The 25,360-nt window shown below is 51.5% G+C and overlaps 1 protein-coding gene across 11 annotated transcripts; it reads right to left on the bottom strand.

The window, feature by feature from the left end:
- Positions 1-43: 43 nt before the first annotated feature.
- Positions 44-24,192, bottom strand: APBB1 (amyloid beta precursor protein binding family B member 1). 11 transcript variants are annotated; one of them, XM_016920262.3, is made up of 14 exons: positions 23,953-24,192; positions 15,227-15,961; positions 8,549-8,724; positions 8,390-8,446; positions 8,221-8,306; positions 8,047-8,110; positions 7,478-7,627; positions 6,984-7,111; positions 6,478-6,592; positions 6,249-6,333; positions 5,893-5,976; positions 1,016-1,131; positions 702-878; positions 44-620 (listed from the first exon to the last, which is right to left on the bottom strand). In XM_016920262.3, the coding sequence occupies exons 2-14, from the start codon at positions 15,945-15,947 to the stop codon at positions 453-455; spliced, it is 2,127 nt and encodes a 708-aa protein (XP_016775751.1). In that variant the 5' UTR covers positions 15,948-15,961; positions 23,953-24,192; the 3' UTR covers positions 44-452. The 11 variants fall into 11 exon arrangements, with proteins under 11 accessions (XP_016775751.1, XP_016775749.1, XP_024202702.1 ...); XM_016920260.3 differs by having other exon boundaries at positions 8,549-8,739; positions 23,953-24,111; XM_024346934.3 differs by having other exon boundaries at positions 23,592-23,987.
- Between the last annotated feature and the right edge of the window lie 1,168 nt (positions 24,193-25,360).

Consider the following 25,360-nt stretch of genomic DNA (forward strand, 5'->3'; position numbering starts at 1 on the left):
GGTAATGGGTCGATGGTGTGGTACAGGCATAAGAAGGCACACAGCAGTGCAGACAGACTTTATTAGTGATATCAATACAGCAGAGGTGCCCATGGAGCAGGGGGAAGGGACCCATGCCTGGACCAGTCCCTTCCTCCTTCTGCCCCTGCTGGGTCCAGGAGGATGAGGCCTGGCCTGGACCAGTTCCTCCTGTTCCACCTGAAACACATGGGGATGGAGAACCAGGGCTGGCCTTGCTTCCTGCTCCTCTTGTTACCACTCCAGTGTTATCACTTCCTTGAAGGGATTAGATCTCTCCCTCCCCAGCTCCTAGGCAGGGAACCGTAGCTACTGGGGAGGGGCATATTTGGGAGGCCTGAGGCCTAGGAATAGCCTCTAGACCCCTCCCTGACCCACACCCTTTAGTTCCCTGGGGCCCAACACAAGCAGGTGGAGGGAAGGTGGGGGCTTCTTCATGGGGTATGGGCCCCCAGCCGTTTGGGCTTCAGGGAGCCCCACAGCGACTGAACACCCCTGCGGACAGTCCACCCTACACGCCGTGCCACAGACTCAGCAGGGGGTGCTGGGAGGCAGGAGGTGGAGGCCTGGGAACGGGCATCCAGACACTTCTGGTAGCGAAGCTGCGGAGGCAAGCAGGGCAGTCACTCTCCAGCCTGCCTCACATGGGGCCACGCCACCACCACACCACCCTACTAGCTTACCATGCACGCAGCCTGCACAGCCTCTGAGAGGCTGGCAGCATTGGGCTCGCACCAGAACATGTGGCAGCAGAAGGAGGCTGGGCCGGCAGCCATGATGAATGCAAACGTGTGGACATCTCTGCCCACGGCCAGGAAGGAGAGGAAACGCACCCGACACTCTCCCAGCACTGCCTCTGTCTGCATGGAGGGAACTCAGTTAAAAAGGAACACCAACCCCACACTGTGTTCCACATCCATCTTAGCAGCTCTTCCCCTCACCCCCAGTCTCCCCTCTATGGCAAGGCACAGCCACGACTTCTACCCCAGCTCTTTACCTGTTGGTGCAAGATGGTGAGGGTAGCAGGGGCCACACTGACATGACTTGGGGTCCATTGTTCACGGCTGCTGGAGGACAGGACTGACTCGAGGGCCCCATTAATCACATCTACCCCTAGAACATATGGACACAAGATACCACTGAGGGTAGACAGAGGATACCCCAGCTCTACCCTGGACCTCTAGTTCCACCCAATCAAACCCAGAGCCTTTGCCCCATCCCCACTTTGCCAGCCTACATTTTGGACAATGCTGTCCAAGTATCCCTTCCCTGGGGCTCTCCTCCCCTGGCTTCAGTAACTGGACATTTTCCTACTTTTTAAAATCTTGGATCCTAGGCTCATTATTTTCACTGGCTCTGCCTATTCCTCCACACTTCTGAACTGACTGACCTCTCAAAGTTCTGATTTCCCCAAATCATGCTCTCTCAGCGCTCATCACACTCAGACACCACATTGCTTCACACCACAATAACTCCCAAATCAGGCCCTACAGGCCAGTCCTCTCCCAAGACCCAATTATTTTTTAAGATATCTATCTGAGGAGTGATTACTCTGTATCACATTGTGCTAAGTCATTACAGTGTATTACCTCATTTGTGCCCACACAACAACATCACAATAGATTACTTTATTTCCATTTTACAAATAAGGAAACGGAAGAGATAGGTAATATGCCTTAGGTCACATCGAGGAATGGGGACCTGAGCTCAGGCAGTCTGATTCCAGAGCCTGGGTTCTTAGCCATGCCTTTCTCCTACCTCTTCTCTATATTACTAGTTTTCAGAACTAGAAGGGCTTTCAAGATCTTAGTTCTACTCAAGAATGTCTATAATGTGCTCAAGAGCCAAGGAACCCAAGGTTCCTGACTTTCAGATCAATCAACTTTCCCTTATAACACATGGCCTCCTCCACCTCAAACTGCTGTTAAACATTTCCCCTCATGGATCCCACGTTTGCTTGCACTCAGCAGAGCACCAAGGCAGGAGCACATGTTGTGGCGAAGGCATCAGTTCTAGTCCCCACACTCATACGCTGGCCGTGTGATCTACTGTCTCTGCACAATGCCAGTGCAAAAGGCACATGCCTCTGTGGTCCACTCCCAGGCCCTCTGCCCCTTTTAGTGGCTCTCAGCTCCCACTAGGAGCAGACCACGTGGACTCTTTTGGGCAGAGGACAAATGTCTTCCTTGCATGTCTTCTCCCATCTTGGCCTTGCTCATCTGACTTCTAGCTGGATCAAGGCCAAACTGCTCCCAAAAGCATACAAGTCTTCCAAAAACTGGCCTCACCAGAGCTGTCAAGCTTCATATTTTACTGCTCCCTGAGCTTCAGATGATTTGTGTAGCATTATTATTAACAACTAATCTTGGCAAATGGCCTGTAAAGCAGATGGGGAATACAAAGCAAGAGAAGAGAATGCCCTTGAGAGACACAGACTGCAACTGAGGGAAAAGCCTCTGTCTTGAGTGCCCTTTCCCTGCTGGACTGAGAAACTCCAGACTGTCATCCTTCAGGGCTCCAACTAGGTGCTGTCTAGGAAGCCATGCCTGCTGCAGGGCAGGGAGAGGACAACTCTGAGACAACTCTTACCATAACGTCTTGTAACTGCTGGAAAACTTTTTTCCACACTGGGCCGTGGCCATCTCAAGAACAGAAATGGAATTTAATTCATCCCTCTGTCCCCAATTCTAACACAGGGCTTATCTGCTGAAGAAATTCCAGATGCATGAGCAAGTCACTCTCAAGGCAACAAGGGCAAATGCATCCGAACTGGTAAAACCAAGTGTCACAGAAGTGGATGGGCCAGGTCAGATTGCAGAGTGCTTCAAAAGCCAGGCAGAGGGGTGTGATGTTTATGACATTTAGGCCAGGGCAATTGGAAATCTCAAAGTTCAGGTGTGTGAAAGGGACATCATAGTCAAACTGCTGAATAGATGGGGCTGTGGGAGATGGAGCCTGGCCTCAGAGTCTTGGGAAGTTTGGCAGGGAAGCAGTGAAAGCAGTGGACCAAGGTATGGAAAAAGGCTGTCAGATTTGATAACTCAGGACTAAAACCTACACTGTGACCTTGACCTCCAGCCCCACATGCAATCCCCCTAATCCTGCTGTGCTTTTCTCTTCTTTTTTTTTTTGTATCAGTTGTTGCCTTCTAACATACTCCATGGTTTACTCATTTTATTGTCTGTCTCTCCTTGCTAGAATGTCAGCTAAATAAAAGCAGGGATCTTTGTCAGTTTTGTTGATTAATGCATGCCAAGAAGCTAGAATAGTGCCTGACATGTATCAGGCATTCATTACCACTTGTTAAATAAATGAATGAATATTGCAGCTTCTGGAGGGGCTAATGTTTAAAAACGAGCATAAGATAAAGCAGGAAGTAAGTTTAGAGACCACTTGTGCAAGCGGAGCAGTCAAGGGTCACAGGCAGTTGATCTGGCATAGGGAGGACCAGAGTCAAGTGGTAGATGGAAAGAAGCACATATGGGAATGGGGGTAACAAATGGAAGAGCCAACAAGGGTTTAGAAGTTGAGGACGAGAAGGAGGAAAGCAAAGGCGTAAGGGTCAGCATGCTTTTCTCACCTCCAGCTCCAAGTCTTTGGCAGTGCCATCGAATCCAAATGAAATACCCACTCCATTCTGCAAATCCAAGCCTTCTTTCAAAACCTCAGTTCAATCCCCACCTTTTCTAAGAAGGGTCCCCTCTTTCAATGTAAGATTTTGGACATGAAAGTCAGCACGGTATAAGGGAAAGTGCAGAGAATTAAAGATGACCGGGGTTTGACTCCCAGGTCTAGCTTTCCTGGCCATGTAATCTGAAGCAAGTCTCATTTATTCATTAATTCATTTTTTACTTCATTCATCAAACATTTGTTGAGTTCTTCCTGTGTGTCTTTTGACATGATACCCTACCACTTCTTCTTCAGGTAGCCTCTTTTCTTCTTCCTGCCTCTCTCCAGTTGTCACTATCCTTGGCAGTTTCATCCTCTACACATCCATTGAATGTTGGAGGGCCTCAAGGCTATGACTAGCTTCATTTCCCTTCTCACTTCAGGATGCCCACTTTCCAGGGCCAAGCTACTCTACATCCATGGCTTTGATTACCTCTACAACCCAATAATGCCAAAACTTCTATTTCCAGCCCAGACCTCTCCTCTCAGCTCCAGATCTGTGAATCTAACTGCCAACCTGACTTTGCCTCTCAGTTTCCCCAAAGGCATCTCAAACCCAGCATGTCCAAAAGTGAGCTCACAATCTCTACACTCAAATTGGCCTCTTCAAGCATCTGCCACCTTGAAAGAAATAATCCACTATCCAGAAGGTCCAACAGCCAGGAACTTAGGAGTCATCCTTGTCCCTCACCCACATCAAACCAATCACTGAGGCCTGTTGACTATACCTGTCTAAACAGCTCTTGAATCCACGCACTCTTCTTCAGCTCCATTGTTGCCCAAGATACTCTCATTACTGGCCAGGACTACAGCAAGAGCCTCCTAACTGAGCTGCTCACATCCACCTCCACCCACTTAACAGTCCCCTCCATGAAATAGCCAAAGTGAGCTTTCAAAATTCAAATCTGATTAAGGCAAGTGCACTCTCGGAGACTTCAATAACTCCTTGCTGCCCTTAGGATGAAGAAAAAATCATTAACATAGCCCCTGAGGTCCCTGACCTGGCAGCCTGACCACTGCGCAGCTGTCGGCCTCATCTTGCATTGGCCTTCTTTCAGTATCTTGGAAATGCCAAAGTGCCTCCCACTGTAGACCCTGATCTTCCCCCATCCCACCCCCACCTCCATTCCACTTGACCGCATTCACTTCTATTTATTTTTTGGATTTCAGTTCAAATGTCACTTTCACAGGGAAGTCTTTTACAACCTCAGACTAGATGAAATTCCTTTGTTATATCTTGCTACTTTCTCTCAATGAATAACTCACACATTTATTTGTGTGATTATTTTATTAATTCCTGGTTTTTTTCTACCATAACCTTCTATAACCTCTATGAAAATGGGACTGTGGCCACTGTTCTCCCTGTGCCTAGTCCAGGGCCTGCCACATGGTAAGCTTCAAAGGTATTTGTTAAGTGAATAAACAAATAAATAGCAGACACTAGGAAAGCACTGAAATATAAGAGTTAACCAGATCAGGCCAGGCACGGTGGCTCACGCCTGTAATCCCGGCACTCTCAGAGGCCGAGGCAGGTGGATCACTTGAGGTCAGGAGTTCAAGACCAGCCCTGGCCAACACAGTGAAACCCCGTCTCCACTAAACATACAAAAATTAACCAGGCGTGGTGGCGGGAGCCTGTAATCCCAGCTATTCAGGAGGCTGAGGCAGGAGAATTGCTTGAACCCAGGAGGCGGAGGTTGCAGTGAGCTAAGATCACGCCACCGCACTCCAGCCTGGGGCACAGAGCGAGACTTGTCTTTAAAAAAAAAAAAAAAAAATTCTTTGCAACAATGAAGTATGTGACAATTATGCTCACTGTTTCCTCCTCCAGATGCTCCCAGCCCACAGCTGGTGCTGTAACACTAAACCCAGCTACAGGCTGCTGTCTGGTGTCTCCAGTCATCTAACATCAGCCTCCCAATCCCACCAAAGCTTTTCCATGGGATGAAGGAGTGGGGTCTCCCTTTGTGCCTGGTTCAGCACCACTCACGTGGCTGATGCTCAGCGAAGGCGTGCTGACTGCTGCTATAGGCAGGACAGGAAACAGAGCTAGGACAGAAGTACAGGGAGGTGGGATGCATTTTAAAGGGTAGGGAGACACCAAGCATGAGGAAGGTCTGGTAGAAGAAGTATTGGAAGGCAGAGGGTAGGGGCAGAGTTTTAGGATCAAGGTAGCAGCCCCTGGGTATAGAAGGACACACATACCAACAGGTTTAGCAACAGGTACATTCCCCAGGTAATAGACTTGGAACTTCTGGACCAACTCATTCTTAGGTGCTGGGAATTCCACTATGGGAAAGAAGAGAAGGTTGATCATGGTGGCAGACCTTGCTCACCCCCAGCCCCACCAGCAGGGCATAAGCTGGACACTTGCCCAGCCGAGGCCCTACTTCCATCTCGTCCCCTGCCTCCCTTTAACCGGAGTCCCTCCACGTATTGGAGTATTCAGTCTTCATGTGTTCATTTTTCTATCAGCACTGTCCAGGAGCTCATGCCTTTCCTTGGGTCACCCACCTTTGCCAACAAAGCTGAGCTGGACCTGGAGGGGTTTTGACACTGACCTTGGAAAGGGACATCCACAAGTTTAGAGTGGTCCAGGGAGAGTCCATTTACCAAGCAGCGGGCATTACGCCGTTCGGCCATGATCTGAGGAAGGAAGGGAGGCGAGGAGCCAGGGAGAATCTATTAGAGCCTCATTGCCCTGGGGCCCCCCTACCCCACTCAGTGACCCCACCCAGACCCTTGTAGAGCAAAGGTGGCAACTAGTCCAGGGAGTGGAGGGGGCCGTGCCTTAGAGCAGATCTCATGCAGGCTGGTGGCGATGTTCTTGGCGGGTGCCTCACAGCGAAACACGTGGCACTTGAGCATCTGGGTCAGCTTATCACGAGCTACGTAGGCAAAGTCCCTGTTGGGGAAGGGGCACCTCAGTGTCTCCCAGTACCATCCAGTGCCGAGCCTGGTCCCCACCCCACCCACGTCCTCCCTGCCCATCACAGCTCCTCCAGGGCTTCTGCCCACTGCTGGTCCCCCATAGGTGCTGCCTTCTTGGAGGGGGGGTAGACAGGCAAGCATGCTGAGGTGGAGGGTAATGGTGGAGCATAGCGGGTGGGAAGGGGCAGGGCAGAAGAGGGGAGCTTGGGTGCTTCCAGGCATCTGGTCCAGGTGTAGGAGGGGGAAAATAGGCATAGTACCTCTCTCTGGGTCCAGCAGCACAAGAGAGGCAAATAACAGAGTTAGAGAGCAGGACTCTGATGCTGGGTGAACTCCCACCCTGGAATCCCAAGCCCTATTCCCACCTTCCACTGTCCCGCCCGACGCCCCACACGCGGATGCTGATGATGGGTTGGGCGTGCAGCAGTGCCTGGCTCTGTGGCTCCACTAGCTTTAGTGTCTCATCCTCCAGCTGCAGTAGCAGATCCTTTCCCTGCAGGACCAGAAGCAGGCACTCAGTGGGACTCCAGCCAGGATGGTGGCTGATCTCTGACCCCTGCAGCTCAGGGGATGTTAGCCACAGCTCTGGGGCCCCTGCTTTGGTGTCAGACCACCCGCCCTGCAGGCCTCACTCTAGTGGAGGTCACGTGTCATCTCTCACATTGACTCCACTGTTGTTAGGCTACTATCTCCCAAGGTCCTAGCCTGGGGTCACTCATCCATCCCACAGGGCTGCCACTTAGGATGGGCCAATATCCCCCTTTCCCAGCCTGCTTGTGGGCAGGTCAGACCTCCCATCTCTCATAATTCCCTTCACACTCTCATAGTACCACCCCCTACCCCCGGCTCAGGTCCTTACTTCCCCCCAGCCCCCAGACATGGGGTCATGCAGGTTGTTTTTGTGGTAAGAGAGCTGACGGATGCAATTGTTGACTGCCACACTGCTGCGTCCAGGGGCCAGCTCCTCCTCGGTCATCTCTACCCAGCCTAGGGAGCGCACGGCGAAACACTGCCAGACACAGAAGAGGGGCAGGAGGTAGAGGATCTGAGTCAAAACTGGAGAGTTCCTGACTACAGAGTGTGGCAGGAGGCAGGGTGTTCTGAACTAAGATGGAGAAGCTCCCCAAGCAGGATGTGGTTAGGGAGAGGGGGATGTGGTTAGGGTGAGGGAGATGTCAGAGGAGACCCCAGCTAGTAGAAAAAAGCACCTGAACTAAGACTACAAGGGCCCCCAACCTGGCTGTTGGGCTGGTTGATTTAAAAACTGAAGTGCCTCCAGCTCAGACACAGGGCTCTGTGCTGAGACTGGAAGAACTCCTAACTCAGGACCTGGGGAGCTGCGCTGAGGCCCCTCAGAGCACAACATTAGGGGCTGTCTGACAAATAAGAGGGCCCCACACTCAGAAGGGCTGTCAGTCTTGAACAAACCTTGATCCCTGGGTTGGTATTCCGTGGGGGAAGCTTCTCCTCCTCTTGGGGCAACGGCTCTGGGCTGAAGGCAGATGGTAATACTTGGCACAGGGCTCCCATAAATGGAGCTGTCCCAAGGCCCCTTCCAGACAGATCCATCCCACTGCCAGCTCACTGCATCTGGCAGCTCACCTGAGGCTCTGAGCTGGGAAGGTCAATGTCCCCTCCTCAGGTTCCTTCAGTCCCAGCTCCATTGGGGCCTCATCACTGGGTTCATCCTTGGGAAGGGGATTGAGGAATCAGTATCAAAATGATGCCCCTCCTCCAGCTATCCCGTGGTAAAGCAGGTCCCCTTACCCACCTTCCAAAATTCTCCATCCTCAAAGCCTTCTCCATGAGCAAAACCTGTCCAGGTGAGCTAGGAGGAGGGATGGGAGTAGTGAGTGAGTGTCCTATCCTACTCCAGCAGCACACACTCCCTCCACCCCTGGCCCAAACTCAACAGGCCTGTGAGCCTCACCTGGGACTCCTCTTGGGGGCTGCTCCCCTGTGAGGGGGAGGCCCGGCCGGGGGGTTCCCACTGGGTGGTCCCTGTTGGGATGTGCCAGTAATAGGTCCCTGAGGTGTCCTGGACCCTCATCCATCCAGCCGGCAGGTCGGAATCCGTCTCGAAGGCGTTGGGGTTCCAGAAGGAATCTGCCAGGTGGGAGGCTTGGTGAGGGTCAGCCTACCCAAAGAGCAGACAGCCGGTGCCTATGCCCGGTCCTCTCTGAGACCCCATGGTTGAGAAGGGGTGAAGGAAGAGCTATACCACAACACAGTTCCTGCTTCTGCCTAGAGCCTATAGTCTGGAGTCACCACATGTGGGGCCACCAGTAGGGGACATGGCTCAGGTCTCCTCCTGGGCCCTGTTGGTGGCTAATGTGGCCACACTGTGGAAAGGAGGAAGGCAGGGAGGGGAGAAGGAAGGGAGCAATGAATGTTGGGTGACCCCAATTAACCTCCTTTCATACATATCTATTATCTCAGTTAACACGAAGGTGAACACTTTCTAGCTCCTGCACACGTACATGTATACACAGACACACAACACATACAAGCCCTACCACACACCTGTGCAGCCACAAACACCAGGGTATGCAACACAGAAAATGCCAGCACAGATGGCAGGTATCACACACAGGTGCACATGTATGTGCAGGGGCAAACACACACAAACTTTAGCCATACACTTATGCAGACACCACAGAGATGTGTGTGCATGCAGCTAAACATACGAGCCCCTGCCACACAGGTGTGCAGATACCACACCACAATGGCCCCTAACACACGTGTGGGTACCAAACACACAGGCGGACCCACACTCAGACACACGACATACGTCAAACCCTGCCAAATGTGTGCAGACACCACAGACGCTCACTTCCTGACCCTTGCTGCACACAGTTGCAAGCAAACATGTCATGCACATACACACATACCTCGCATCTGTGTCATACACCCTTGTCTGCCGGCAGAGCCACACCACTCCAACCCTGTAACCCGCTCATGCGTCCTCTAACTCTTCTCTCCCTGTCAGCCCCACCCCACACGATGCCCAACCTCATGCTGCCCCTCACCTGCGCTGCTGTCCTGCAGGATAATGGCCAGGAAAAAGTCCTGGGAGAACATGGCGCTCATTCCCGGCCCCTCCTGCCTCCACCCTCCCTCCTCACAGCCCCTCCAGCCCAGCCAGCTGGGCTCACAGCCTGGTGCTGGGCTGCAGAGAAAAGCTCATCCCGCCCCCTTCTCACCAGGGCAGAGCGTCTGCCAGGCAAGATCCTCCCCCGCTTGGAGCTTGCTAGGGAGGGGCCAGGACCACCATGCTAGGGAATCTCCTTGGGGGGTGGGGAAGGGAGGAGAAAGGGAGGTTCATGAGACCCCAGCCCCTTCTGCTCACACCTCTTCTTCCTCGCCCTGGCTCCCCTCCCCCAATCCTGAATCTCCATCCCACCCTCCAGTGGTTACCTCAGTGCCTAAGCCAAGCCCAGTCTTAGGGATACCAGGAGACTCAGCCCCTAAGGAATACCCCAGCTGCCTGGGGCCCTGCAGAGCCTATAGCTGTCAGCATAAATAGGGTGTGGTTTCAAGGCCTTCAGGGATCCCGCCCCTGTCCAGGACCTGCACAGCAGTTTGAACCCAAGGGTGGGCTTTGAGGTCCTGAGCCCCAGCAAGCTTGAGGCTGGGCTTGGGGCTTCCCAGCACCACCCCCCACCCCTCACCTGCCAGGGCCCAGCTAGGCTGCAGCGTCTCCTCGGCAACCGCAGCACCAGGACCGGCTGGGAGCGCCCAGACTGCTGACGTGCTTCCCGTTACCAGGGAAACCAGGAATCCTGACTGGTCCAAGAGGCAGTACTAAGGGACAGGCAGTCCCAAGACCCCGGCTGCTGGGCAACCAGACACAGCAGGGCTGGGAGTGGGCGTGGTTACTCCAAGGTGGCTGCACACCTGATGAGAGTTATTCAGGCAGGGTGCTTCACCATCCTCAGCTTCCAAATGACGTGGGCCCACAGACACCCAAAGAGGAGGGGCTCTTGCCCATCCACCTTCTAGGCAGCCATCACCGCCTCTCCTCACCCCCACTTCCCCCTAACTCACACTCTATGGAATAAGGTTTTCAATAGGCACCTGAAACTTAGCTGAGGCTCAGGGAATACCTGCTGTTCCCTAGAGACCCTCCATTGCCTCAGGACTCTCCTGCTAAAACCTTCCAGGAACACCACCCTAGGGCCTCCATGCCCTCCACAGCCACAGCCTGCTTCATGAGGGCTGGACACTTCTGGAATCTGGGGACCAGTTCACCATCTCCTGACTGAGTCACACACACCAATCCATCTGCCATCCCTGTCAGCCTGTACCTTCCTGCTTCAAAGAGCTTCATCCTTCCGATCTGTCCTGGAAGGGCAGTTTCTCCCTCCTTGGCCATCTGGGAGGCCCTTCTGGAGCTTGGCACATCTCCCTCCAAGCGCAGCCGACCCAGGCCTTTGCTTTCACACACATGCATTTATTCCAGAATGCACACCTTCACTCCTGCATCGATTCATGCAGACACTTACACATAAAATACATTAAATGTTCACGTATCATTCCTTCCTTCCTTCATTCATTCATCCACAAATGCCTTAGTGGTGAAGCCAGGTGTACTCACTTGCTCAGGAATCAGTGATTGACTTAACGCTTTCCCCTTCTCTCCACCCCACATAACTAACATAGCCCAGGCTACTAGCTTTTTTTTTTTTTAACCTGCATCATTGCAAAAACATCATAACTGGTCTTTCTCTTCCTATCTGGTCTCCTCCAATCTCAGCTGCACAGTACAGCCCAAATGATTCTTCTGAGATGCTAAACTAATCAAGTAATTTTCCAACGGAATCCTCTTAATTGTTTTGTCACTGCCCTCAGGATAAAGTCCAAATTCCTCCCCAGGTTTTATGTGCTGTCATGAACCCCTGTCTGCCTCTCAGCCTTACCTCTGGCCACTCCCCTTCTCTCTCTTTGCTTGGGACATGCCCCCTTGTCCTCTCCCAGCCCACCTCCCTTTCTCTCGATTTTCACCTGGCTATCACCTACCTCTCCTTCAGACATCAGTATACAGGCCCCTTCTTAAAGCTGACCCATTGCCCTCTCCCCCACCACTCTCACAGGCAGGGTCAGGGGCCCCTCCTGTACTTCCCCAGCCCCAGAGAGCTCATCGCACTGATCATAACCACCTGTTTCTTTCTTTATCTGCTCACCAGGCTGTGAAGGCCAGCAGGTAAGAACATCTTTGCCCCATGGTATACATTTCCAGCATTTACGATAAGGCCTGGAGCAGAGTATGAATTCAATACAGGTAGTAAAGTTTATTCATTCATCATTCATTTAATTCATGAATTCATGCATTTATGCATTCAATCCATAGCTCTATGAATATCCTACAATAGGAAGGAGAATATAATTTTTGCTCAATTCTAGCCTCATTTCTGCAGGAGCACAAACCTTCTCTGCAGCCCTCATGGTCATAGCAACACAGTTGTAAAACAGTGACTTGGCCCCTTTCCTGGGCTGGCCCCCACCTCTATCCTCAATTCACAAAGTCTCCACCAGTGCACGATCCTTGAGAATCCTCTTGCCACTCCCACATCCTTGCTGAGGTCACTGCCCAGCAAACCCGCCCCAGCTCTTCAGCAGTACTATCCCCCTACTCCTAGAAGCTTCATAGGTAGTTCAGAGTTGCAGCCCCCACAGTGACCATCCCAGGGGCAACTGAGCAACTAGGCCTCTATTTGGTCACTGACTCACACCCCCTAGTCTTGCAAACTTCCAACCTACAACCTGCAGACTGATGCAAGCCTCAGATAGATTGTGTGTGGCCTGCACAGTGCTTTTTAAAAAATAGAATTTGTTGTTAACGTTTAGAAATTGGGCTATTTTACACCAATATCTAGTTTTCAGTTTCCCTTTAACTGGCTGCATTGAGACTATATTTTTCCTCACCCCAATCCCAAAAATAATCAGCTGGAGTGCAGGAGGGGCTGTTCCTTTTAAAAGGAGTTGAGACAATGACCACCAAAGGCCACTAACATCACAAAAAAAGAGAGGCAATCAGACTTTGCCTTTAGTAGAAGTATTTAATACCACCTATGAAATATTCTTGCAAAAGCAAAACACAAAAATGCTCAAATCTGAATCTGATCAAGGCTCTAGAACTAACTACCAATTTACAGGAAATCCAGGGGAAGAGGAGCATGGTAAATATGACCACAGGAGAGAGTCTGAAAAATCCAAACCATAGAAAACTCAGGACAAGCAACATGATTCTCCAGTTAAAAAACAAAAGCAAAACTGCAAACAACAACAACAAAAAAAATAGAAGGGGAACTTGATCAAACATAACTTTAAGAGATAGATCAGGCCAGACATGGTTGCTCACGCCTGTAAGCCTAGTGCTTTGGGAAGGCAAGGTAGGAGGATTGTTTGAGAACAGGAGTTCAAGACCAGCCTGGGCAACATGGTGAGACACTGTCTCTACATTTTTTTTTCCCTTCTTTTTTTTTTTTTTGAGAAGGAGTCTCGCTCTTATTGCCCAGGCTGGAGTACAATAGCTCTATCTCAGCTCACCACAACCTCTGTCTCCTGGGTTCAAGTGATTCTCCTGCCTCAACCTCCCGAGTAGCTGGGATTACAGGCGTTTGCAACCACGCCCAGCTAATTTTGTATTTTTAGTAGAGACAAGGTTTCACCATGTTGGCCAGGCTGATCTCGAACTCCCGACCTCACGTGATCCACCCGCCTCGGCCTCCCAAAGTGCTGGGATTACAGGCATAAACCACCATGCCCAGCCAATGTTTGTATTTTTTGTAGAGACAGGGTTTCACCATGTTAACCAGGCTGTTTCTGAACTCCTGGCCTCAAGCAATCCACCCACCTTAGCCTTTCAAAATGCTGGGATTACAGGCGTGAGCCACTGTGCCCAGGCTCAATCCAGCCTTTTTAAAAACATATGTCAACTGGATATTTAATGATATTAAAGAATTATTATTAAATTTTTGTAGGTACAATAATGATATTGTGGTGGGTTTTTTTTAAAGAGTTTTATCTTTCAGAAATGCAAAAGTAAACTGTTGTTGTTGTTGTTGTTGAGAAAGGGTCTCTCTCTGCCATCCAGGCTGGAATGCAGTGGCTCAATCATGGTTCACTGTAGTCTCGACTTTCTTGGGCTCGGATGATCCTCTCAGGTCAGTCGCCTGAGTAGCTGAGACCACAGTGGCTGATGCCTCCACTCCCGGCTAATTTTTTTGTCTTTTTTATAGAGGAGAGGTTTTGCCATGTTGCTCAGGCTGGTCTTGAACTCTTGGGCTCAAGCAATCTACCCATTTTAGCCTTCTAAAATGCTGGGATTACAGGTGTGAGCCACTGCACCCAGCTGTAAACATTTATAGATAAAAGTATTTGCTTCAGAATAACCTACGCTGGGCCTAGGAATGGAAGAGAGCATGCAGGTAGCAAGATTAGTTATGTATTGATAATTGGTAAAACTGGGTCGTGGGTAAATCAGGCTCATTATTCTTTTCTCTCTATTTTTGCATATGTTTGAAAATGTCCAGAACGAGTTTTTCGAAAGGGGATGGTGTGCAGCCCTAGGCTCATCTGAACTGCATGTTCTCCACAAAGATTGCACAGTCTGGGGTATGGGTATTGTGTCCGCCACCTGGTAAGGATAGGGGACTTTCCTAATCTTTCTTAGACCTCCATCTACAAAACTCCAGGGTTTTGGTTGTAACTATAGCCCATTATCTCCACTCTTTGTTCCTCAGCTTTTCCTGTATTCGCTACACGACATTAGAAAATGTGGAGACTCAGCTTAATTTAAATGGACATATTTAATGATTAAGCCCTGGAGTCCTGGTATCTATTCTCCTCCCCCTACCCAAAGGGTTTTCTTTTGTAACTTTTAGTCAATATCCTACTCCTGACAAAACTGTATCCTTGCAATGGTGCTGGAGCATGTGGATTATAAGCACACAACATTCCCAGTCTTTCCAAACAGACCTCTGTGGGGAGCTGCTGGCTGCTCCCAGCAGGCGTGACCTGTTAAAACGGGGCAGACTGGCGACAGAGCGAGACTGTCTCCAAAAAAAAAAAAAAAGGGGCCGACTGTCCCAAGTGCACCTGAGTGCATTCTGCTCTATGCATTGGCGGTAGCATAACACGGGGCCAAGAGCTCAGGCCTGGACTGAAACCTGGTTTAGATTTCAGCTCTATTGTAATCTCGGCCTGTCTGTGGTCTCCAGAAAGCTACTAAACCTCTCTGGATCTCTTTTTTGTTATCTGTAATATGGGAATCATCATAGTTATTTACCTCACAGCTTTATTGTAAGGATAAAGCCTGAAAATGCTGAGCAGAGGGCCAGTTACCTAGTCAGTGCCCAGTAAACTAGTCCACTTATCGACCATGGTGGCATGCATAATGAATAGATCCATCCATCCGGGCATGCATGATGGTCAGATCTACCAGAATGTCCAAGCACTCTCTGAATGAAAAAGCCTGGACATGGCCTGCTGTGGCCTCAGGGTATGGGCTCTCAGCTCACATCAGGCTGGCACTGGCCTCTGTATGAGAGTCCTAACCTCTGCCCTCACACCCTCCCACATGCCCATGTCAAGCTCCACAAGGTACCTGTGTCCTCTGGGGAGCCATAGGAGGGGCTGCCCTGGGATAAGGTAGCCCAGCTTGAGTCCTCATCACTGGCTGCACTGTTCCGCATGCCAAACAGGAGGCTGGCACTCTTGCTGTGTTCCCGGGGGCCATCTGTAAGGGCTTGGGGCCTGGGAGGGGCCTCCACACTCTCCAGGGGCTCAGGCAGCCCTGGGGGAGAAGATAAGTCCTCCTCCTCCTCTTCATCATCATCCTCCTCCTCCTCCTCCTCGGCCTCCCCGGCCGCCTTCTCCTCTCCCTCATCGGGCCCCTGCTCTTGAGTGCTGATGATCAGGCCAGGTCCTCGTAGGCCTCGGTTGGCTGCGTTGTGAGCTGAGAGCTCCAGCTCAGAGTACAGGTGTATCAGGCCTTTGGGGCCCAAGGGTGCCATCTCAGGTTCCTGGCTGGCCTCCTCCGCCAAGGTCAAGGTCACATTGCGATTCTGGTCACGGTGGGCCGTGGCGGCCCGCCGGAGCTGGTTCTGGCCCTCTTTTAGCCACTTGGCATTGGCAGGGCCTGGCTCAGGCCCACCACCCTCCCCCATGGCGCTGCGCAGGTCCTTGGGTCCCACAGCTGTGGCCTGCAGCTTGGCGTTGAGCAGCTGGTTGTGGGCAGCGTGCAGAGGCAGGGGTAGGCTCAGCGCGGGGCCTCCGTGGCTGTTGGCATTAATGGCCGACTGGCTCAGTGATGATGGAACAGACATGGCCTTGGCAGCTCCTGTGGGGTGCGGAGGGGAGATGCTGTTGAGCCTCTGGTCCAGAACAGCAGCATCACTGCTTCTGCCCCAGGGCTATGCCCTGTGCCTCCTCATCTCCCTGCACTAAGCAGGCTAGCACCCATGGCTCTCTATCCTATGAGAATGACTGGGTTCAACTTCTGTCCCAGCACTATCATCCCCATCACAGTCCAGGCCCAGGTCTGAGGCCCACCCCATCCCTATATCCCCTGCCCTGAGCTTTCTGGGATGGCACAGCTGGTGCCTGCCCTCGGTCCCACCAGCAAGGCCTCCACACAATGGCTCTCTGTGCCTCCCCACCCCCCAGCTCATCCAGCCGGGGCTTACTGTGCCAGGAACACCACTAGAGTGGGACCGGCTCGTGTGTTTTGGACACTGATCACTGACTGCCCCTCTCCGGCCGCACTTCCATCCCAAGCCCCATCACTGTAAGCTCCTCCGGCTGTGTTCCTATTCCCATAAATCACTCAGCTCAACCAGCCCCCAAGCCCACCCCATACTAGGGACTGTGAGGACAGGAGCAAATAAGCTGCAGAACCAGCCCTACAGGGCATGGCACTGGAAGGGAGGTCACAGAGGGAGGGCGCTCGGCTGCAATTCATGGCTCCTCTGGCCAGATGAAGCTACATCTTGGTGACAATTTCCATGAAGTAGCTCCCCTTGGGCACCGGTCCCTCTGCCAGCCCTCATAATGCCCTGTCCTGGATCACTATGGGAGCCTTTCCCCTGGGCCCCTCAGCCTTTCAGATCTTTGTTTTTTGGGGGTTGTTTGTCTGTTTGTTTGTTTTTGAGACAGAATCTTGCTCTTGTTGCCCAGGCTGGAGTGCAATGGCACAATCTTGGCTCACTGCAACCTCTGCCTCTCTTGGGTTCAAGTGATTCTCCTGCCTCAGCTTCCTGAGTAGCTGTGATTACAGGTGCCCACCACCACGCCCAGGTAATTTTTGTATTTTTAGTAGAGACGGGGTTTCACCATGTTGGTCAGGCTGATCTCAAACTCCTGACCTCGTGATCCGCCCACTTCGGCCTCCCAAAGTGCTGGGATTACAGGCATGAGCCACTGCGTCCGGCCCAGCCTTTCAGATCTTTGACCAAATGTCACAGCCTCAGTGAAGCCTTCCCTGAACACCCATTTTAAAACTACAGGCTACCTCCGCCCCTCCTCAGCAATCCCTAAACTCTTCCCCAGCGCCTGTCACCATCTGACAAGCCAATTTATTATTTACTTTGTCTAATGATTGTCTCCTCATGACTATAATTTATAATTTCCATGTTGGTGAGGATTTTGCCTTTTTGGTTAAATACAGTATGCCTAGTGCCTAGTGTAGTCCTGGCACAGAGCAGGAACTCCATTAATATTTGCTGAATGAATGTATGAATCAGTCCCCATTTCCTCCAGGCTTCGCTTTGGCATCTCCTCTGCCAGTGTCAGAACACGCTTTGGTTACGTTACTATGCTTCATGGTGCCCCAAACAAACTCCACCTGCCTTTCAGGTAAGGGGACGTTCTGTTCCACAAGGACAGCTCCCCCTCCAGACCCCTCCCTCTGCCTCCTCACAGCCCTTCGTGGGTCAGTTTCTCCGCAACCATTTGAGTCCCAACTATCCTTCCAGCCCGCCACCCAGGGACCCACCCTCGGCCCCATTCCATCCTCCCCACTCTCCCTGACCTTCCAGTTGCTCTGCTGCTCTCCTTCCCGGACCCCCATGAGAAAGTGCTCTCTCCCTGGACCCTCACCAGCCCCCGATTTCAGTTATTTCTCCCTGACCAACCACTGCCCACTTCTCTCTCAACGTGAGCCCTCCATGCAAGCCCTCCTTCAGACAGCCCCTACCACATTACTCTCTCCTCCCTCGATGGCCTCACTGATTCTCTCGCCCTACCCGACCCTTCCCCCAACAGACAATTCTCCCTCACTGACCATCCCAACAAACACTGCACTGCGCTCTTTCTAATTCCCACTGTACAGACCTTTCTCCTTGATGTCTTATCTGAGAGTTCCCTATCTCCCTGTTCCTCTACTAAGGAGTTCTTTCTTTCCCTGACTCACCACTACCCCCCTTCCCTCTGTGTTCTCAGCGCTGAGCACAGGTGTTGCAGCTGCCTGAGCAGGGCTTGCCCATCTCTCCAGGTGCGGTGCGCCCAGGCTGGAGTGCAATGGCACGATCTCAGCTCACTGCAACCTCCTGCAGCCTCCTGAGTAGCTGGGATTATAGGTGCCCACCACCACGCCCAGCTAATTTTTGTAATTCTTTTTTTTTTTTTTTCTTTTAAGTAGAGATAGGGTTTCACCATGTTGGCCAGGCTGGTCTCAAACTCCTGACCTCAGGTAATCCACCCGCCTCAGCCTCCCAAAGTGCTGGGATTACAGGCTTGAGCCACCGCGCCCAGCCCCATAGCTCACCTTTCTACGTCTCTAGTTCCTCAGACACTAGTGCTATGCTGCTCATACATCTCTAAAATGAAAAAGGTTTCTGTGCACGCGCCTGCCTCACGTGGAGCTGTTGATCTGCTCAGTGTGACTCCTCCTGGCCAACGAGAAAACTCACGGCCACTGGAATAAATGAAGAAAAAAATAGCTCTACCTCCTCCCAGAACCACAGTAATCTTCCAAAAATGGAAACCAGATTGTGTCACTCCCTGGTTCAGAAAATGAGAGGGCTCACCACTGCCTTTAGGATAACGCCTGCACTCGTCAGCAGACACCCAAGAGCCCTCTTAAGCCAGCCTCTATAACCTGTCAGTCCTCTCCCCACCTCCCGCCTCCTTTATACCTTATACTCTAGCCACATGAAGCGTGGCAGATTCTGAAACATGTCGCACACTCTTAAAGCCCTGGGTCTTTGTTTATACTGCTCCCTCGGCCTGGAATTCTGTCTCCCCTTGTGAGAACCTCTGCTTGTATTTCAAAACTAACCTCAGCAGTTACAGCTCCTAAGCAGTCTTTCCTGTTCTCTCCCCACCATCAAGTGACTGTTCCCTCCTTCGTGTCTCACAACAGCCAGAACCACATGCTATCAGAATATCCGAGACGGTGTCTTATTCAATTTCACATTCCCATTACCAAAGAGAGTGTGCCGTGTGCCGACACAGACTGGGCTGTTGCAGAAGGAAAGGACGGATGAACGGGACAGACACAGGGGGTGGGAGGATCTAGGAAGCTCAGAACTGGCTGGGAATAAATACCAAGAAAGGCTGTGTGGCCCAATGGGCTGGGGAGGAGCAAAGGGAGTGTTTGGGAGGGTGTCAGAGAATGCCAAAGGGTCCCTGAGTGGGAAATAAGATGGGACAGGAATCCTGGAGAGGTGAGGGCTGAGATCTAGGAAAAGGGAGCGAGGGAGGTAGCTTAAACCAACATCTTGGCACAGACACTGTTCAAGAGTGGCATCTCCATGGGTGTCAGGAAGCAGAAGACTCCACGACTCTGCCATGCTCAGAGGACCTTAAGGATGGCAAACCCTTCTCTGAAGCAGTAGTGTACAGAGCCAGGTTTCTCAAAGGTCAGGCAGAGACCAACCTCCTTGGCACTAGGAGATATGATCTGAGAAGGGTGCATGCACTGTGAGGCTGAAACAGTGAAGAGCCAAGTTGACTTCAGGGCAGCCCCGCCAATCTGGTCACCAGGGCAGGAAGTATTAGAGGAAGAATGGTGAAACTGTTTGAGTGCTGAAGCCTGAGCATCTAGCCTGAGGTGGTGTGGTCACCAACACCCCACTGCTCGAGGTCAAAAAGATGATCTCAGTCCAATTTTTTAAAGAAGGAACACAACCTAATCTCTCCCCTCTCATTGGAGTTACCAAAGGATGCAAAGAGCCAAATGGGTTCTGGCTCAAGGCAGGGAGCTGGGCAGGGGCCTCGGGGCAGGAAGTGAAAGAAGTAGTCACTAAGCCTGAAGATCCTGGCATCAGACCACAGGGGTTGGGGTTGAGTCTTGCTCAAAGTCAGGAGTTGTCTAATCTGACAGCTTCCCATATGCCAGGCACTGTGCTAGACACAGTGATGAATACAAAAGAAACGGTTCTTCCTCTGGAGGAGTTCTCAGTTCAGCGGGAAACAGTCATTGAACAACTTGTTACAATGCAGTGTAACGGCAACATCTAGAACAGTGCCTGGCACCCATAGCATTCCCTATTTGTTGACTGAATATCATGAAGGAGGAAGAGGAGGGCATTACAGGAACCTGGGGCTTACTACAGCCAAGACATCAGCAAAGGCCTGCCTGAGACTAGGACATAACTCTCCATTGGCCACCCCTCTCAGAGGCTGATCTCCCCTCCTGATTCACAGAGGAAAGGGAAGCCATCCAACTGGGGAACAACCTCAAACATAAAAACCTAACCAAACTTCAGCACCTATCCCTTTCTCTCCTTCCCAAAACCAACTGCTTCACCTATGATTTGGATTCTTCCTATGATGCCTTTCCAGGAATTTTATACCACTGTTTATCTATTTTCTCCTCTATATGATCAACCTCTCCTTCTCAATAGGATCCACGGTCTCCCAACTTGACCTGACGCTCCTCCAGATCTACTCCCTGCTCTCTTTCCTCCCCCATACAGGCAAACTTCCTGAGAGAGTTGTCTCCACTCACTGTTGCCACTTCCTCACCTCCCACTCACTCCTCAACCCTTTCCAAACCTGCTTCCACTCCCAACACGACTCAGTAACAGCTCCTAGCAAGGTCAACATGACCCCTGTGTCATTCAATCCAACAGACACAGTGCTCATCTTGGTTGTCCTCCCAGCAGCATCTGACCCCATGAATCTCTCATCCAGCCTCTATCCGGGGCCTCCACACTCTCATCTCCACACTCCTCATCTCATCTCATCTTTTACACTTCTTGTTACTGTTAGCTGGGTTCCTAGACTCCTCTGCTGGCTCATCTTCCTCTATTAGCCATTACCTGCTGGAGTTTCTTATGGCTTATTCTCATGCCCCTTCCTCTTTCTCATCCTATAATCAGTATAAGTATTCATCAATGCCCACAGCTTCAGTTATACACTGATGATTTCCCAATTCAAATCTCCATTTCAGACCCCTCACCTGAGCTCCAGACAAGTACATTCAACTTTCTACTCAACATCTCCACTTGGATGTCTCAAGCTAATAGACCCACTCGTGTTTCCCACTCCCACACACTAACTGGTCCTCTTTCAGGATCCTGGCTCATGGAATGATAGAATCCATCCTATTCTGTGAATCTGAAGCAGGGGTACATCTTGACATGTCCTTCTCCTGCACTTGCTATGTTCAATCCATCTCTAGGTACTGATGATTTCCTCTCTGAGAAAAATTTCTGGACCTCATCTACCCTCCACATCCACTACCATCAAGGACAAAGACCTTAAGACAAAATTCCCTTTTTTTTTTTTTTTGAGATGGAGTCCTGCTGTGTCACCCAGGCTACAGTGCAGTGGCAAGATCTCAGCTCACTGCAACCTCTGCCTCCCGGGTTCAAGCGATTCTTCTGCCTCAGCCTCCTGAGTAGCTGGGATTACAGGCATACACCACCATGCCCGGCTAATTTTTGTGTACTTTTAGTAGAGATGGGGTTTCGCCATGTTGGCCAGGCTGGTCCTGAACTCCTGACCTCAGGTGATCCGCCCGCCTTGGCCTCCTAAAGTGCTGGGATTACAGGCGTGAGCCATCACACCTGGCCCTTAAGACCAAATTCTTAACATGGCCTAAATTTCCTGCTCAGTCTGGCGCCTGCCTTCCTCCTCCCTGCCCCTGGCTTTGGTCACACTGCTCTGCAGCCTCAGTAGCCTTCTTCTGATTCCTCGAAGACATGTGTTTTCCTTCTACAAGGTGTTTGCATGTGATTTCCATGCTTCCTGGGACCTCTTCTCCTACTCTCTGAGCTGAATTAACTTCTACTCATCCACTATATTTTAGTTCAAACGTCATGTTCTCAGAGAAGCTGTCCTCCGACCCTCTCTCCCTATCCCCGAGACCAGTTTAGCTACTGCTATTCTGCGTTCTCAAGGCACCATACAGCTTTTCTTCATGGTACATATTACATTTGTAATGTTATTCTTATTTGATTTTTCTCCTAGATTGTCAGCTCCAAGGACTCAGTCTCTTTTGCTCACAATTATATCTTCAGGACATAACACAGTGCCTGGCATATATTAGGTGCTGAAATCATATTTATTGCATGAATAAGTGATTGGAAGCATTTTTCAAAGGATCACTCTGGGTACTGTGTTGAGAACAGTTAAAGGGAGGCAGGCAAGAGGGTATGCTATTAAAGTAGTCAAGGAAAAAAAAAGGTAGTGGCCCAGATTAACTTTGGTGGCAGTGAGGACAGAGCGAAATGAATGGATTTGAGAAATATTTAGGCAGTGGATGTGACAGAACTTGGTGAAATGAGATGCAGAGAGTGAGAGAGGGGTTAATCTCAAGTCTTGCTCATGACTCCAGATTGGCAAAGAGCCATTTTTGAGATTCGAAGGAAGAACAGATTTGGAAGTAGGGTACAGAGAAAACCACAGAAGATAATTTAGCTTGGAATCTATAGGTTTGGAACTCCTGTTTGTCTTTCAAGGAGATGTCAAGAGAGCAGCTGGACATATGAGTCTGGATTTCAGGAAAGAAGTCTGGGCTGGATATATAAAATTGGGAATCATTAGCATATATATGAAATTTGAAGCTTTGGGAGTAGATAAAATATCTGGGGAGAAAGAACAGATAATGAGAGAAGACAGCTCGGGACAGAGCCAAGAGCCTCACCAGCATCTAAAGAGAGGAGGAGAGGAAGCAAATGAGATTGAGAAGAGCAGACAATGCTGTAGGGCAGAAAGCAGGAAAATGCTTCAAGGAGAGTGAGTTGACATACCCCACCGAATACTACTCAAAGGTAAAGGAGATAACAGTGTCCACTGGAGTTCTCCACAAGGAGGTCTCCGGTGACCTTGGCCTAGACAGTTTCAGTGGGTGTCAGGGACACAGAGTGGAGTGATTTTAAGAATGAATGGGAAGTAAGGAAATGAAGACAGCAAGCGTTGACTCTGAAGGGTGGAGAGAGCTGGGACTATAGCTAGAGGGGCTCAGAATGCAAGAGATACACAAAACAAAACAAAACATACAAAACAGGTTAGGAATTGGCAGTGGGAAAACTGCTCCTAATCAGTGTTCTTGCCAGTGCTAGGCCTCCTGGCTGAGCTGGGGACACAGCCGCCCCAGGGCACACCCCTCGGTCGCTGAGGGCAACAGAATGCGGCTTGACAGATCCAGGGCCTGGGACCCCTGCTGGAATCGGCGCGGCCTGCCAGCCCACCCCACCCCACGTCCCCTTCCCGGACCTGGGCCTCCCCTCCCCCAACACCCACTGCCCCTCGCTTCGCGTCCTCCATACCCGCCCCTAGTCACCCCGAGGGGCAGGAGGTAAAGGGCAGCGGAAGGGACGGTGTGAGGGCCCGAGTGGACCCTGCGATGGTGGGTATGAGAGGACGGTCTGCAGGCGCGCGGTGGAAGGGCGACCCGGGGATGGGGGATGGGGCCGGCCGGGGGACCCGGGCTGCCGCAGGGTAGGGGCTACAGGGTCCGCCGGCCGCTGGGGATCGGGACGCAGCCACCGGGGCTGGGCCGGGGCAGGGACACCTCCTACCTGCGCGGTGAGGCCCCGGGCCCAGATGACGGAGGTGGCTCAGGCTGCGGGGTTCGGGCTCCGCCGCGGCTTCTCCATCACAACATCCCCCGCCCAGGAGCGCGCGGGCCGCGGGGCCGCGCCCCGAGCGGCGGAGGCGCGCGCAAGGGGAGGGGGAGGGCCGCCATCTTGGGGCGGGCGCGGGAGCGAGCTCGGCGGGCGCGGTACTTGCCGCAGCTTCTTGGGGGCCTCACCCTGCGGGCGACCGTCGGACCTCGGTGAGCCCCGCGGTCCAGCCCTCCCAGCAGACACCCCTGCAGCCGACTCCCTGGGACCCCCGCCTAGCGTGGCGCCGTCCTCCACCACTATTCCACAGACTCACCCTGCGCGCCCCGCAGGGCCCTGGTCCCGCACCCACGCCGGGAGACGCGCGGACGGGGCTGGAGCCCGAATGGCGGCGGCTGTGCGGCGCCGCGGCCGCGCGGGGAAGGATTCCCGGGAGGCACTCTGCTCCGCTCCTGCTGCACCGCTCCCTGACGTCCTGGTGGGGAGGCTCTGAGGACACAGCGTTGCTCATAATAATAGCTCGTGTTTATTGACCACTTACACCGTGCCGGGCTCTGTATTAAACCGTTAACGCGCATTAATCTTCGCATCAGCTCTGTAAAATCACCAGAATTATTATCCTCATTTTTCAGAGGCTGATGCTAAGATTAAGAGAGGTAAAGCGACTTTCCCGCAGTCACAGTTAGTGATGAATTTAGACTGGAACTCCGATGTTTCTTGACACTGAAATACCTCTGCTGCTGAGCATAAAGCTGACATCAAGGCCTGGAAAATGTCAAGAATGCATTGCTCCCCGGTAGAAATTCACAAGGAAGGGGATATTGTGAATTGTAAAATTGAAAAGTGTAAAGATGTAAGGAAGATGGGGAGGTGCAATACTTACTACAGACCCTCCCTGGATAATGGGATACATCCCAATGGTCAGATCAGTGACCCAGAGGCCATCAAGGATAATGAGAGGTTATATTACCATCCAGAAAGCCTCTACATGCTAATCCCTCTCAGGTGCCTAAAACTAAAGATATGCAAATCTGAGTTCGTTCTTTCTTTTTCTTTCTTTCAAGGCAGGGTCTCACTCTGTCACCCAGGGGCAAGATCATGGCTCTCTGAAGCCTCAACCTCCAGGGCTCAGATTCCTCCCGCCTCAGCCCCCGGAGTACCTGGACCACAGACATGTGCCACCGCGCCTGGGTTTTTGTATTTTAGTAGAGAGGGGGTCTCACTGTGTTCCCCAGGCTGGTCTGGAACTCCTGGGTTCAAGCGATCCTCCCACCTCGGCCTCCCAAAGTGCTGAGATTACAGGCGTCAGACACAGTGTCCAGCCTCAATTTATTGTTTCATCCCCCTTTATTAGTCTTTTTTTTTTTAATTTATTTATTTTTATTGATCATTCTTGGGTGTTTCTCACAGAGGGGGATTTGGCAGGGTCATAGGACAATAGTGGAGGGAGGGTCAGCAGATAAACAAGTGAACAAAGGTCTCTGGTTTTCCTATGCAGAGGACCCTGCGGCCTTCCGTAGTGTCTGTGTCCCTGGGTACTTGAGATTAGGGAGTGGTGATGACTCTTAACGAGCATGCTGCCTTCAAGCATCTGTCCAACAAAGCACATCTTGCACCACCCTTAATCCATTTAACCCTGAGTGGACACAGCACATCTTTCAGAGAGCACAGAGTTGGGGGTAAGGTCACCGATCAACAGGATCACAAGGCAGAAGAATTTTTCC

Source organism: Pan troglodytes, chromosome 9 (genome assembly GCF_028858775.2).
Source record: "Pan troglodytes isolate AG18354 chromosome 9, NHGRI_mPanTro3-v2.0_pri, whole genome shotgun sequence".
Taxonomy (NCBI): Eukaryota; Metazoa; Chordata; class Mammalia; order Primates; family Hominidae; genus Pan; species Pan troglodytes.